The sequence below is a fragment of the Biomphalaria glabrata genome, chromosome 10 (assembly GCF_947242115.1).
Source record: "Biomphalaria glabrata chromosome 10, xgBioGlab47.1, whole genome shotgun sequence".
In the NCBI taxonomy this organism is placed as follows: domain Eukaryota; kingdom Metazoa; phylum Mollusca; class Gastropoda; family Planorbidae; genus Biomphalaria; species Biomphalaria glabrata.
The window spans coordinates 41,608,100-41,624,442 of NC_074720.1; the positions used below are offsets into that span (position 1 = coordinate 41,608,100).

Genomic DNA, 16,343 nt, shown 5'->3' on the forward strand with positions numbered 1-16,343 from the left:
CTTGCCTCAATGTAAACTACTTAAGTTAGTTAACTCTTGCCTCGATGTAAACTACTTAAGTTAGTTAACTCTTGCCTGGATGTAAACTACTTAAGTTAGTTAACTCTTGCCTGGATGTAAACTACTTAAGTTAGTTAACCCTTGCCTCGATGTAAACTACTTAAGTTAGTTAACTCTTGCCTCAATGTAAACTACTTAAGTTAGTTAACTCTTGCCTCAATGTAAACTACTTAAGTTAGTTAACTCTTGCCTCGATGTAAACTACTTAAGTTAGTTAACTCTTGCCTTGATGTAAACTACTTAAGTTAGTTAACTCTTGCCTCAATGTAAACTACTTAAGTTAGTTAACTCTTGCCTCGATGTAAACTACTTAAGTTAGTTAACTCTTGCCTCAATGTAAACTACTTAAGTTAGTTAACCCTTGCCTCAATGGAAACTACTTAAGTTAGTTAACTCTTGCCTAAATGTAAACTACTTAAGTTAGTTAACCCTTGCCTCAATGTAAACTACTTAAGTTAGTTAACCGTTGCCTCAATGGAAACTACATTAATTAGTTAACCCTTGCCTCGATGTAAACTCTATATGACTTATGTTTTCGTTGTCCAACAGAACTAATGCTTAGCTCATTGGTTTTAATTACAGATTGGATTTATTCGCCATAAGACAAGGAGAACCTAATTACAATGTAGCGGGTACAGTAGTGTTGTTCTTGTGGTTTGTGGTTGTTTTTAGGTTTTCGAAGCTATTTTAGCGGCCCCCGAAAGGGGATAAGACGCTACTAGTTTTGTGTGAAATGTCTGTCCGTCCGTCCCGTTTAGATCTCGTAAACTAGAAAAGATAGTGAAATTCCCACATCATAATATTTTAGTTCAAAGTTCTGATGCAACGGCTACTTTTTTTTTTCTAAAAGCGAAAAATCTAATTTTTTAAATCACTTATGCAAGCAGTGTTTTCAAAAAATAAACCACTTTTACAACTATTGACTATTAATAGTAACAAACACTAGAGGCTCTTTAGTAGGGGAGATGACCATTTGCCATATTTTTAACACATTTATGCAAACGGTTTTTTATTTTTTGTTTAAAAAATATTTTTATACATTTGTATTGTTAAGTTAAATAAGTTCTGTCATATTAATTACTACATTTACACAAAAAAAAATGTTTACTTTTTTTAAAGAGAAAAAATCTATGTAGTATGCATATAAGTTAGACATAATTTAAAACAACAATTAATAACTAATTTTTCATATTATCGCGTGAACTGCAAGCACGCAAACACCATATTGTTTTTACGAAATGTTTTTTTTTAATTGAGGAATTAGAGAGGGTCCATTTACGAAGTGATTAGATGAATTAGATATTCATTATAAGACATCAGGTCAGGTTCACATTTAACTTCACATTCACTTTCACCTATCCTTTGGTTTATCTGAGCGCTGGGGCACCACAGAAGATCTGTCAACCTTCTTTCTCCATTCTTCTCTGTCATATGTCTTTGATCAAATTTAATTCTGATGTTCTTTCTGAAAATATTGATACCTGTCTTTTTACCTGCCTGGGTGGACTACTTCGGGGGCTGACTTAGAGTTTGTGTTTCCACACAAACTGTCTTTGTAACCTTGTTTTATTTTATTTTAATTTTACATTACAAGTTTATTCTACAATCTACATTGACATTTTTTGAATCTGTAGCTTTTTATTAAAAAAAAAAACACAACCATTGTATATTTTGTGAGCGCTTTGTCACTCCGACCAATTAAAAAAATATATTTAGAACTTCTAGCAAAAGTGTCTCTATTGAATCGTCTAGCGACCTAATTTAAGTTAAACAAAAGTTACCTAAATGTAAACTTTAATTAGTCACTTTATACATATCAGCCGATAAATTGTCTGCAATGTACTAACTCTTTCTCTCCGTAATTTTTTACCACATTCTGGTGGCATCAACGCTGGTATCGTCAGTTAGGAGAGAAAGAGTTAATATGTATTAATTTGCCCCTGAACATAATAATCTTCATTTCACAGAAAAAATAAATAAATATAAAGTAAAGATTCACCTTTCAGAACTTGCGGTCCATAAGGCAGATGATGTAAAGGTCATCTGTTTCTGTGGCCTACAGTTAACGCCAGCATACGACCAACCTCCTTAACTTTCCCCCAACTAATGCCAGGTACCCATTAGAGCTGGGCGGACTCAGAGGCGCCCAAAGATCCCGACACTAAAAATCCCAGTCTTCATCAGAGTTCGAACCCGGGACCCAGCGCTTTACCGCTCAGCCACCGCGCCTCTAACTAAATATAAGCATGACGTCAAATCTTTTCTGTGCCTAAGTACGGAAGATTATACTCTTGGCCCTATCGAGAATCTGTTCTATAAATAGAACTCTCAAAAGTGGAGCATGTGTAAAATTGTGCTGTAACTAAAAGAAACAAAACGAAATCTTGCCAAAATCCCGTTTTGTTTTTTAACATTACACATCTTGCACGTGAAGGATGTCCCAATTGAAGCGCCTCTTTAGATTACTAGGATCGCGAAACTCTGTAAAACTTTCCTGGGAGTCAGACATATATCTTTCATCCATTTTTTAGGGATAGCCAACGTTGGTGTCATGTGTCGTCAGGATGGTACCAGCTCTTCAGTGATTGAGGAGAGCTTCGGCTACCTGACGGCCATAGTTGCCACTCACGAATTAGGTCACAGGTGAGTCCGACTCGACAGAACTATGGGATATCTCGTGACTTCCGAGACAGATGGGGTGGGGGCCATACTTGCCATAATGTTTCTCATCCTCAGTGAAATAATTAGGCACTATCTTTGGTTCGAAGACTGAAGATGGACGCAGTATGTGTCATATGAACACGGAGACCCCTTTTTAATTTTTCGGTCAGATTGAGTAAATATCAAATTTAGACAGCGAATTTTTACTTCTGTTCATCTCGTTGAGTTTCGGTATGTCCTTTTAAACATCAAATAGAATATTAATTTCCAACGCTAACTACGGCTCGCGGGTCACATCTGGTCGCTCCTATCGCCCTTAAGCTTGACTTCATTACGATTCCTCTATTCAGCTAGCAATATTATGGGTCCTCTAGCTTTTTCTTTCGTATTTAATGGAAAAATTACATAATTTGTTTTAAAAAATAATTCAGTCACTAATATATTTATTTATTAGATGATTTCCCTTTTGTTAAAAAAAAATTTAATAGTCAATTCATATTCTAAATTTATGTTTAAAAAAACACATATTTTAATGTAGAAAACTATAATAAAATATAGCGTCGCACATATTGGAAATTTAAAGGCTTACTGACTTTGATGGTATTGTGTTGTTGAAGACCTTAACTCCTTGACATCAACCACGATAGAGATTAGTTCAGTTCTAATTTCAGATGGGAAATCAAGCCGCCTGTTTCTAGATGTCAGTAAATACTTTGACCTTGTTTCAACATTTTAAAAAAATACTAAAAACTTCCCTTTCAGACCATGACATCCAGAAGCAGATGGTGTTGAGGCCAATTGTTTCTTTGGCCAACAGTTAACGAGCAGGGTGTCAAGTGTCCAGCACAACAACCAATCGCCTTTGCTATCCTTAAGTAAAGTGAAGTACCCGTTATAACATTAGTAAAAAAAAGTAAAGTAACCCTTTCAGGCGTTGCGATCTATGGAGCAGATGATGTTAATGCCATCTGTTTCTATGGTCAACGGTTAACGAACGGGGTGTGATGTGACCACCACAACGACCAACTGCCTTTACTTTCCCAATCTAATGTCAGGTACCAATTAGAGTTGGGTGGTCCTCAGGGGCGCCCTGAGAATTCCGAAATTCAAAATCCTAGCCTTCACCTAGATTCGAACCCAGAACTTCCGGTTCTGAAGCCAAGCGCTTAATCACTATGCCACCGCGCACCCAAGATAACATTAGCTTGTTTTCTAAATAGTAAGGAACGCTTTAGACAAAGTCGATACGACATAATTAAAAGGTCGATCGTTGTGTTTTTCTTTCAAATTAAATAATTTGGTGCTTCGCAGAAAACAGTTTGAGAGACACTGATATAGAATGTACAATGTCTGAAATGTTTATGGCAATGAGTTTATTTGATATTATCAATTTCCATTCACCAGTAATCTAAAAATAATTAAAGCATGGACTTTGTTTAAGTTACGACGAAGTACTTACTGTCCTCTTTACTTTACTCTGGTACTCACCAGTCTTTCCGCCAGGCATGATGGAGATGGAAATATGTGCGACTCGCACGATGGTTATATCATGGCGGTCACCAGCTCCACTTCTAAAGTGCTGAACCAATATCACTTTTCAAACTGCAGTTCAGAGAGCATTCAAAATTATATTCGAAACGTTCTTCGTTCACAGTGAGTCCAGTGTCGTAGACAGTTGTCAGTTGACTTGTTCCTCCAACATCCACACGCGCTCCCACATATCCCTCACACATCCCGCCCACACTTTCTCCCACAATTCCCTCACACATCCCGCCCACACGCGCTCCCACAATTCCCTCACACATCCCGCTCACACTCGCTCCCACAATTCCCTCACACATCCCGCCCACACTCGCTCCTCCAACAATACCCTCACAGATCCCGCCCACACTCGCTCCCACAATTCCCTCACACATCCCGCCCACACTCGCTCCCACGATTCCCTCACACATCCCGCACACACTCGCTCCCACAATTCCGTCACACATCGTGCCCACACTCGCTCCCCCACAATTGCCTCACACATCGCGCCCACACTCGCTCCCCCACAATTCCCTCACACATCGCGCCCACACTCGCTCCCACAATTCCCTCACACATCCCGCCTACACTCGCTCCCCCACAATTGCCTCACACATCCCGCCCACACTAGCTCCCCCACAATTCCCTCACACATCCCGCTCACACTCGCTCCCCCACAATTCCCTCACACATCCCGCCTGTCACGGATGAATGTGTGTATGTATGTATTTTTACAATCTGCCCGAATGACCGGAAGTGTGTTTTGTTGTCAGACAGAGAGTCCAGCGTGTGTGATATGCAGTAAAGCTGATTAAAGTTTATGTGTTTGATCTAGTGATTTCATTGTTTTATTTCGTTAACTAGAACTGAACCAGGGACCCCTAGACGTATCGAGACCTAAGGTAGATTCTATCGAGTTATTATTATAAGTAAGGAGTCATATAATAGGAATGCCCACACTCGCTCCCCCGCAATTCCCTCACACATCCCGCCCACACTCGCTCCCACAATTCTCTCACATATTGCGCCCACCTTCGATCCCTCGTACTCTCCCTTTATCGAAAAAAAAACTATATATATATATATATATATATATATATATTAAGGCTAAATTTTCGAAAACACTTTCAAAGTTAACATTTCGTTGTTTTTTTTTTTATTTTGTCAGTAAATGTGTGACACTAAAAGGGTGTCAGTCAAATTGTGTCAGTGACAGTGTGTTAGTAAAAATGCCTCCTCAAAGTGTGTCAACAAGATTGTTTCCATAAAAGTGTTATATATATATTTATACTAGAAAGTAGAAAGTAAGGCGTATGTATGTGTGTATGTCCCGCATACAAATCACAACCGTTTGACCAATCTTGATGAAACTTGGCACAAATGTCCCTTTGGTACTAACTGGAACCGAGGCGTATGTATAGTAGTTCTAAAACAAACTTAAGACCCTCAAAAAAAGGTGGACAACTCTATGAAAGTATTACTATTTCATGGATCTAGGCCATGTTTACCATGTTTAGATGGAAAGGATCTAGATCTAGATCTAATTTTTTAACCAGACTTTGCACATATAGTATTTTACTTCCGCACATCTAAGTATATTGTATAATCTAATAATTTCATTATTTGATCAAATTAACCTTCAAATTTGTGTTTCAAAAGCATTTTTACATAAATGTGTCTTTTATATATACAAATTTAGACGTCCTGATGTAAGTACTCTAGAATCCAGATAAACAAGGTTTACAAGAGACAAAGAGGGAAAGGCAGCACACTGCATATATATAATATAATGTCTGGATATTGTTAGGTATCTCTCTTCTTTTGACCTAACGTAGGACACACACATAAAAACACTGTTAAGACCTTGACAACGTATTTTTCAGCTTCATAGAACTTCATTGATTATAAAATGTAGCATTTCGTCCCTAAAAATATCGCGTAGAGAACTGTATAGTACTTCATAGTTTACATTTCACTGTACGTTGCACTTCACTGTACTTTGTTGCACTCTACTGTACTTTGTTGCACTTCACTGTACTTTGTTGCATTTCACTGTACTTTGTTGCACTTCACTGTACTTCGTTGCACTTCACTGTACTTCGTTGCACTTCACTGTACTTCGTTGCTCTTCATTGTACTTTGTTGCACTTCATTGTACATCGTTGCAATTCACTCTACTTCACAGCAGTTCACTGTACTTCATAGCATTTCTCTGTACTTCGTTGCACTTCACTGTACTTCATAGCATTTCTCTGTACTTCGTTGCACTTCACAGCATTTCACTGTACTTTGTTGCATTTCACTATACTTTGTCACACTTCACTGTACTTTGTTGCACTTCACTGTACTTCGCAGCACTTCAACTCTTAACCGTATTCCACTCTGCTCTGCTGTTCCAAGTCGTATTCAACTCTACCGAATCAGAGGCGTACACGTCTTACATGTTTTGTATAGACTTAAACAGCTCTGGTCCTCTCCAGTTCACTCTACTCAATTTAACTTGCATCGGGTAGTACACATCCCTCTTCTACTGTCTCGCTCAGTAGACAACCTGAGATGAACTCCTATTGAAAAATCAGAGCAGGAAGGTCTAGTCCTCCCGTAGTGCTCTGGCAAGAAAATTAGCCCTCCGGCGTAGTGCCTCGTAGCTACCATACAAGTCGAGTGACTGCACAGGCAAGTCCCCCCTTAGCTCGCGGAGCTGGGGACACTCGTACAAGACATGCGACACTGTTTTGACGCTCTCTCCACAGTGACGGCATCGGGAGTCAAATTCACAGTAGACAACAGTAACGACGACTCAACCGACGACTGACTTTTCACATTAACTCTGGGTCTAGGCTATATAGAATCCCTAATCGCCTCTCCAGTGTTGCACAAACACTGCTAGCACCTTCTGGAGACCCGTGACAGCACGTCACATCCCGTCTTTCTTTATACAGGTACATTCCGGAGAACACTCGCTGATGTGTTACCTAGCCGGGGTCACACGTAGTGACCAGCAGAGGTCACGGTTCATTTGTCACACTATATATACAACTTATTTCTTAGACAATAGTGAAGAGTACGTTAGAACTTCAGGATAAAACCGATCGAAGCCGAGCATCATTGGCTCAAATACGATTGTAGTACTATTTAAGGTCCATTAAACCATAAGACCCTGATTAGTTTGAGCCTAATGTCGACTGGTGTTTTGCCAAATTTCATATTTTAGAGAAGGAGTCGAGTGTCTTACAAAAGCTCTCAAAGTGTCAGACAGCGTACCTAATGTCAATGACACGCTGCCAGGTCTTGAGAAGACAGTGGATGAACAATGTCGGACAACATACGGGAACGACTCTTATTTTTGTCGAGTAAGTGAGACAATCTATCTATCTATCTATCTATCTATCTATCTATCTATCTATCTATCTAACTATCTAACTATCTATCTATCTATCTATCTATCTATCTCACAAGATGCTAAAACAATCGCTATACAAGTAATATAAAGTTCCCCTTTTGGACCTTGTGATCTATAAGGCCGATGATGTAAAGGTCACCTGTTTCTGTGGCCCACACTTAACGAGGGTGTCATTTGTCAATCACAACGACCAACCGCCTTCACTTTAAATTCACTATAAATCCCAAAATAAAGTATCTCAGTCTTGACCAGGATTCGAACCCGGGACCCTTTTTCGGATGTAAAGTGGTTCACCGTTCAGCCACCGCGCCTCCTGTATAAGTTATATAGAGGAGGTATATTCTTTTTAATATTGTATCGCTGTTGTTTTTCTTGCTTCTAGAAATCATTCTTTGTGTCTCTATGAAATTACATTTTATGTGATGCCAGCACTGTATAGATGTACACTGTTGTGTTCGTCCTACAGCAACTCAAGCCACAGGATATCTGCAGGAACTTGTGGTGCGGGCTACGCACGAACCTTTCTATCTGTCAGACTTCACAGATGGCTTTAAGAGGCACCCCTTGCGGCAATAAAAAGGTTTCAAGTCAATTTACACGTATAGAACCTTTTTCTTTTCGGTATGATTTGTAAAGGGGGGTGTTGTTTAAGTGTCGCTGACCTAGTGATTGTATGTATTCTTTAGAGCCAAGAATCAGAGATTGTATGTATTCTTTAGAACCAAGAATCTGAGATTGTATGTATTCTTTAGAGCCAAGAATCTGAGATTGTATGTATTCTTTAGAAACAAGAATCTGAGATTGTATGTATTCTTTAGAGCCAAGAATCTGAGATTGTATGTATTCTTTAGAAACAAGAATCTGAGATTGTATGTATTCTTTAGAAACAAGAATCTGAGATTGTATGTATACTTTAGAGCCAAGAATCAGATTGTATGTATACTTTAGAGCCAAGAATCAGATTGTATGTATACTTTAGAGCCAAGAATCAGATTGTATGTATACTTTAGAGCCAAGAATCAGATTGTATGTATACTTTAGAGCCAAGAATAAGATTGTAGGTATACTTTATAGCCAAGAATCAGATTGTAGGTATCCTTTAGAGCCAAGAATCAGATTGTAGGTATACTTTAGAGCCAAGAATCAGATTGTATGTATACTTTAGAGCCAAGAATCAGAGATTGTATGTATACTTTAGAGCCAAGAATTAGAGATTGTATGTATTCTTTAGAGCCAAGAATCAGAGATTGTATGCATTCTTTAGAGCCAAGAATCAGAGATGGTATGTATTTTTTAGAGCCAGGAATCAGATATTTTATGTATTCATTAGAGCCAAGAATCAGATATTATATGTATTCTTTAGAGCCAAGAACCAGAGATTGTATGTATTTTTTAGAGCCAGGAATCAGAGATTGTATGTATTCTTTAGAGCAAAAAATCTAACACAACTCTTGTGACTGGTAAACAAATAGAAATATGTGGGATAATAGGAGACAATATTTCTGATTTGTAAAAACTGTTTGGTGTAATAAGCTTCTGACTATCTTCTCTAATGTGTAGGTCAAATCGAGTAATTGATTATTTCAATATTTCCAGGTTTGTTCCCTCGGACTGTGTGTCAACGATGTGAGAGGCTTAGACGTACCAGGTGAAAATATTATTGAATTATTTGAGTGTTATGGTGCTGGTTTTTTTTTTACAAATCTTATATCAACTTGGGGGCGTGGTGGCAGAGTGGTTAAGCGCTTGACTTCCGAACCTGAGGTCCTGGGTTCGAATCTCGGTGAAGCCTAGGATTTTTGAATTTCGGGATTCTCAGGGTGCACCTGAGTCCACCCAACTCTAATGGGTACTTGACTTTAGTTGGGGAAAGTAAAGGCTGTTGGTCATTGTGTTGCCATTAAAACACCCTGCTCGTTGACCGTTGGCCATAGAAACAGATGACCTTAACATCATCTGCCCCATAGATCGTAAGTTCTGAAAGTTTAACTTTACTTTACTTACTGTGTCTGGTAAAAAGTGTGTACACGTTATTTCTCCCACATCCAATCTCGGATCAAAATTTTGTACAATCATTTCTTTTTCCTGACAAAATCAAAAATCAATTTTTTTTTTAATTAACCAATTCTTTTAATTAACTATTGGTATTTTACTATACTGTTTGGTATCTCGAACTAGGGAAAGAAATTGTACTTTACTGACGTGGTGGCATTATTTGAATTAGTCCCCTTTATACTTTGAGAGAGAGAGAAAAGTTTGAAACTATAACAGCCTTCTATTTTCATAAGCCCTTCCCTGGCACAGAGGTTAGTGTATAGGCCTGAGAAATCTTGAGAAGGCTTTAGCGCTCGAGTTTGAATTCAGGTCGTTCTACTTTAAAAATAAAAATAGATTTAAGGCGCGCTTTTGGTAACATTCACACGTATACCCCCTTCTTTTCCCCCCGGCCCCACCCCTTCTCAACTGGCCCAGGCACGTGATAGGATCATTGCGTATTGACTAAGCTAGAACATGAAAAATTGCGCTTAACAAAAACTATCGGTTAAAATATTTGTAATTGCACAGATTTATTATTATTACTAGTCTTATAGTCTAGATCTATCACAGATAACATATAGTAATGTTGAACACACGACATCATATTTATAATGTGATTAATTACTTTTGATAAGATGAACACATATTAGCTGTCACGTTATCATGATATATAGTGGGAAGCGTGGTCGTGAGGCCAAGTGCGCTTGAACTTGGCTTGTCTTGGCTACCTAGAAGGGGGCTCGAAGTTCGATACCCGACTCGGGCAGAGTTGCTGCCTAAAGGCAGCACGGAAAACCAACTCCTAGATACCCCCTCCCCCCCCCCCCCACTGGTCCACAAATGAGATTGGACCAAAGCGCTCTGAGCATGAAAGTAGCGCTATATAAAAGCTATAATAATAATAATACATCTGTGCCTGGGGTCCTGGCTTCTTTCAGGCGTCTCGATTCTAAGCGAGTCTTTCCAACTGTTCTAAACTTCTTGTTCATCTGCTTGGAATCTGCAACTAAATCTTGGAGCCATATATTTCTATGCTCCTATCCATGGAGGTTGGGGGCTTGTCTCACGATATTAGACGCAGGATTTGCGAAAGGTCAGAATCAGAGTCTCTGAAGGATATTTTCTTCGAATGGTTGCTTCTTTGTTCTCTGCCACAGTTCCTCGTGGGTGATCTTGTCTGGCCAGCGGATCATAAGTGTCTTCCGGAGAATGCTGGGATTTCTTTCATATTGGTGAAGTTTTCTTCGAATGGTTGCTTCTTTGTTCTCTGCCACAGTTCCTCGTGGGTGATCTTGTCTGGCCAGCGGATCATAAGTGTCTTCTGGAAAATGCTGGGATTTCTTTCATATTGGTGAAGGTAATTCTCAGTGTTTTGTTCCATAGAGTGGTAATGGTGTAGAAGAGCCTGTTCTATTCGCTCTATATTATTTATTAATAAAATGCAAACAATTTAGCATCAAAATTTCGGATATAAAAATGATAGAAAAGGGTAGTCTAAAGTAGTCTCCCTTAAGCATCTCTAAGGGAATATATGTCTGGTTGAACGAATTTGTGTATGGATTAAAAAGAAATTCATTTAACCCTTTCTGAAACTCCAACCTACTCTATTTCATCTAGACACCTGTTTGTTTGGAGACGCCGAGAGCATCATTGCATTTAACATGTCATGTGAGCAGCTGATAGGCCACAACACTATGCACTGTTACAACAGTTTCGTTCAAGATTTATGTTGCAAGTCTTGTCTGAGGCACCACAGCCCTGTTAAAGGTATGGTTACTGAATAGGATATTCACATATATACCCATAGGAGGTAGCAGGGGCAAACTGGCTATATGGGCACCCGGGCAATTCCTGATGGGCCAGCACACAATTTATTGTACCTAAAAATACAATAATTTTTAAAAAACCCACTAATTTGTTAATTAACTTGTAATAAAATTAAATATTTAGTTTCGTATCGTACAAGGGACATAAATTTCGCTTGTCAGATGTTGAGGTATACCTTGAATTTGTCCCCCTTAGACACTCTGCACAATTTATTGTACCTAAAAATATAATAATTTAAAAAAAACAACACTAATTTGTTAATTAACTTGTAATAAAATTAAATATTTAGTTTCGTATCGTACAAGGGACATTGATTTTACTTGATAGATGTTGAGGTATACTTTGAATTTGTCCCCCTTAGACATTCTGTAGAGAATTAGGTCGTCGCTTAAAAGTTTGAAACTAACAATAGATAGCTTTAAAAAAAAAGCTACTTTTTTTTTTTCATAGCAACAGTTGTTTTGATTAGGCTTTCAAATTAAGAGAAGATAAAAGCACAAAATCAAATTACTATATTTAGAATAATAAATAAATGAACTATAACTCTCTTCGAAAGTAACACACTCCTCTATAACATTTACAAAGTACTCCGGTTCTGTCCCTTTTCTCTCCCTTTCTTCAGTTGTCCCCCTTGTATCCACTCCAACTTTCTAGACGTTCTACAGGAAATTTGACACGCACAAACCACAATAGATACAGTGTCGTCAGTTGGGGGGGGGTGCGGGCCGCACCGGGTAACACCCACCGGAGTGACGCCACTGAATAGACATGATATGAATGCAGAATGGGTTGTGAACTGGATTTAAGAGAACAGTGGAGCTAATATTCTCTTAGTGTAATGGAGTGGGATATTACTTCAGGCCCGATAGCCACATGACCGTTTCTCCTAGATGGCGCTTTGTGTGCGCTTTAAAGGCAAAACCACGTGGACACTGTCCATTCTGCCGGAACCTCCTGTCTTGGCAGATGGACTTGTTTCGTCTCAACTGCAAGTTATATCCCTTTGGTGCATAGTTCAACCTTATGTGTTTTCGTATGGCTGCAGGTCCTCGTAGTGTACAATAGACGGTCCTAATCAGCCTACGAGTTGACTTGGTCCTTATATCTTCTGTCTCAAACCCACCACATTTTGTCCTGTTTTGTTTTGTTTTTTATTACCAATGTTGGAGTTATATGTCCTCATACAAATTGTTATAAATTTGGATCAATGCAAGTGCATATGAAATTATAAACTGATGTTTAGATGTCACATATGAAATTATCCGCTGTTGTTTAGATGTGACATTCGAAATTATCCGCTGTTGTTTAGATGTCACATATGAAATTATCCGCTGTTGTTTAGATGTCACATATGAAATTATCCGCTGTTGTTTAGATGTCACATATGAAATTATCCGCTGTTGTTTAGATGTTACATATGAAATTATCCGCTGCTGTTTAGATGTCACATATGAAATTCTACGCTGTTCTTTAGATGTCACATATGAAATTATCTGCTGTTTAGATGTCACATATGAAATTATCCTCTGATGTTTAGATGCCACATATGAAATTATCCTCTGTTGTTTAGATACCACAAATCTCTGCTGTTGTGAGACTATGCTAACCATGTGACCTCAATGTTTCGAGCTAATAATATTTAAGCACTGTACATTGTACCATTAACAAAATATATAGGCTAATAATTGGTTTGTATTAAATTAGTCTAAACCAAGTCCTATGGCTTAATATTCGAGTTGTTATCAAACCGTGGTTTACATTTTCTCAGGCTGTGAGTATGGTGACAAAGTTAGGGGCTGCCAACTAAAACACTGTAAAAATTACCCAGCTCAGTGTTGTAAGACCTGCACTCCAGAAGAAGTAAGCACAGAGCAACAGAGCAAGAACACAACTATTGGAGCTACAGCATCAACTTTAGAACCACTGACGCACCAACGGACAGACCCGAAAGTTGACCCTTTGACATATTCATCTAGGGTAAACAATGAACTATCAACGAGTATTCAAAAGACCATTATTAGTACTAAACCTAAATACCCATTCAGAGCTAGACCCAGATTTATACCCAGATTCACACGCAGTTCTACATCCAGATATAAATCAAGTTCTACAACCAGATCTACAGAGGAGGTTACCGTTACTGATGAATCATCCAACGCTACAAGTCTGCAAACCAAATCGAATAACGTTTACAGGAAATCAGTCTCCGGTTCCGGTAAAACATTCCATACATATCACTTTATGTTTATTATTGCAATCATTTTTACACTGTCTAGCATTGTTAACATTTATGTAAATAGCATTCTCTGACGTCTGTCTTTCGGTGGTACCATTGGCCATATGTCTGTATTGTTTCGTATGATGTTTTTATACACTTTTGTGTGTTTTAATTCTGGTATAAATGTATGTAAATAATAACTTTGGACGACTACTTTCCTTACCTAACATCCATATACATTACTTAATTATATGACTGTTTTGAAAGCATGTGTAAATATATAATATTTATATAAGAAAAATGTGTTGCTTCAAGTCTATGCCGGATGTTTCATAAGTGAAAGATTTTTGTGAAGGTCCCTGCATGTATCAATAAATTAAAAATTTCGAAGAATGAAATAAAATACTTGTAAATGTAATCAAATTTTGTGTAATTTCTTATTAAAACTATTTTTTGTTTAAACTTTTATATTATTGAAATATGTTGGAGCCTTTCAAAGGCCGCATTGTATTGTGATAGGGGTGTATTGTTGTCTTGGCTCGTCTTCCCGGGCACCCCTGACAGTCTATCATATATACTTATAATTGTTCCATCGTAATAATGCCTACTTTTGTCATCCAGGGTGCTGAGGGCGTTGCAGTGGGGCTTTAGTGCCTCCTCGTGTGGCTGCTGAGACCTAGGTAAGCCCGGAATGTTCGGCTGCAACACTGGGGCAGGTTATCCCAGCTGGAGCTAGTGTCATTGGCCTTGCTTTTCTCCTCTGGCGCTTCTCTTCAGCCAGCGCTGTTCTCTTGTCCTCAGTAATTTGTGCGCCAGTTTTTACAGCGCGACACCTTGATGCTCAGTCATGTGCCTCTGTCTCCCAGGTGGCTGGGTCTATGCTGAACGCAAAAAATGCACACAAAAAAAACTGAATCACTTCCACATGACATGTCTACGAAAAAAACTGAATGTCAAATGACAAGAAAAAATACCAGACACTGAATTCCTTCGAAGAGCGAGTCTGCAAAGCATCCACACAATCCTGATTCAGTCCCAGCTGCGATGGGCAGGACACGTCTGCAGAATGGAAGACCGCCGCATCGCTAAACAACTCTTGTATGGCCAATTAAAGGAAGGAAAGCGGTCACAAGGTAGACAAAGAAAACGCTTTAGGGACACCCTCAAAGCTTCTCTGAAAGCGTTCAGCAGTCTATCAACTCTGTATGTTGATAAAGTCAAGCAAGAAATGCTAATGGGCTAAAGTACAGTCAGAGGCGTAGTGAGTAAAACGTGCGCCCGGGGCATGGTACTTTATTGGCGCCCACTCCCCCATTTACCAGGAACGTATATGGGGTCTCACTGTGTGCGGTGCCCACCTTACAGAGGCGCCCGGAGAATCGCGCCTCTGCGTACGGTACATAACAAGCAGTAACCTTACGACTGTTTAAGGATATGATATGAATCAGGGGTGGGCAAATTACGACCCGCGGGCCACATGCGGCCCGCCGAAGTGTTTTATGCGGCCCGCCGACACCTATGGAAATCAGGTGTGCCCACAGTATATACATATAAATATGCAAATATTAAAAATAATACTTTTATAAATTATTGAAACTGTCTCATTATAAAAGTTTTAAGTAAACGAAGATTATGCTTATTGGCTATACATCAACACACTCGATTCAAGACACAATCTCTGTTGGGTAGGCTTGGAACAAGATGGCAATTGCAACAACTAATGGAGCTCGATCTTTGACTGAGAAAAACATTTTTTTTTTAAATAAAAAATATCCCAACCATAAACTCTAAACAGGAAAATTTGCACAAAGCTGCATAAAATTTCATCATTACAACTGTCACAGGGTAATAGTAATCAAATTCATTAGGGCTACTAGGTGTGTTAACCACGGGTAAAATGAACAAAATAATTCAATGTATCCGCTACCTTAGCATGGGCATGGCAAATGAGATACAAAATTTCAAGGAAGAAATTGTTTTGTTACTTGAAGGACCTTGACTTTGTTACCAATATTTCTAATGAAGAATGGAAAACAGATTTCATGTTTGTTATAATTGCCATTGCTATTGGTTGCTTACATATGAAATATAAATGCATGTTAAATCTTTTCAAACAAGACATTCCCATTTCTACATGCAAGCAAAAGAAAATAGTTTTTGTCATTTTCCTTTGCTGAAAGGTGAAACTATTTCTAGTGAAATGATTAAAAGTACAACACTTATTAAGATTCCTTTATTGTGCAATTTATAAAAGCAAATTTTAAGATGTCATGAACCAGTTTTCAATACCATCAGCTCACCATTTATCGCAGAAGCTGATTCAGCTTCAGAGGACATAGCTCCAAGCAAAGAGAAGCTAGAGTCTGTACTACCACGGGAGTCCCATGGGTGCCGAAAGCTGAATTTCAACACTTAAAAACCTTTGCTGCTGTTCACACTATTTGGATACACATACATCTGTTCTTCTTCTTCTTCGTTCTCATTTTACATGTTGAAGGGTTCAGATCAGTAATTCTATATCTGAGAATCTTGTTCGGGTCTCTTGATTTAGTATGCACCATTGAAGGACATGGTCAGCAATCTCTTGTGATGCTCCTTAAGGGCAGGTTTCGATCG

The 16,343-nt window shown here is 38.6% G+C and overlaps 1 protein-coding gene across 4 annotated transcripts in view; it reads left to right on the forward strand.

The window, feature by feature from the left end:
* LOC106077940 (A disintegrin and metalloproteinase with thrombospondin motifs like) overlaps positions 1–14,125 on the forward strand; it is a 37,716-nt gene extending 23,591 nt beyond the window's left edge. For 2 of the 4 annotated variants that reach the window (XM_056045266.1, XM_056045265.1), the window contains 8 exons: positions 643–692; positions 2,592–2,703; positions 4,213–4,374; positions 7,457–7,595; positions 8,112–8,225; positions 9,242–9,293; positions 11,300–11,449; positions 13,278–14,125. In XM_056045266.1, the coding sequence (XP_055901241.1) occupies positions 643–692; positions 2,592–2,703; positions 4,213–4,374; positions 7,457–7,595; positions 8,112–8,225; positions 9,242–9,293; positions 11,300–11,449; positions 13,278–13,819 (1,321 nt within the window). In that variant the 3' untranslated portion in view covers positions 13,820–14,125. Of the gene's footprint in view, positions 1–642; positions 693–2,591; positions 2,704–4,212; positions 4,375–7,456; positions 7,596–8,111; positions 8,245–9,241; positions 9,294–11,299; positions 11,450–13,277 lie in introns of all 4 variants that reach the window. The other 2 variants (XR_008780376.1, XM_056045267.1) reach the window with 2 other exon arrangements.
* The last annotated feature ends 2,218 nt before the right edge of the window (positions 14,126–16,343 follow it).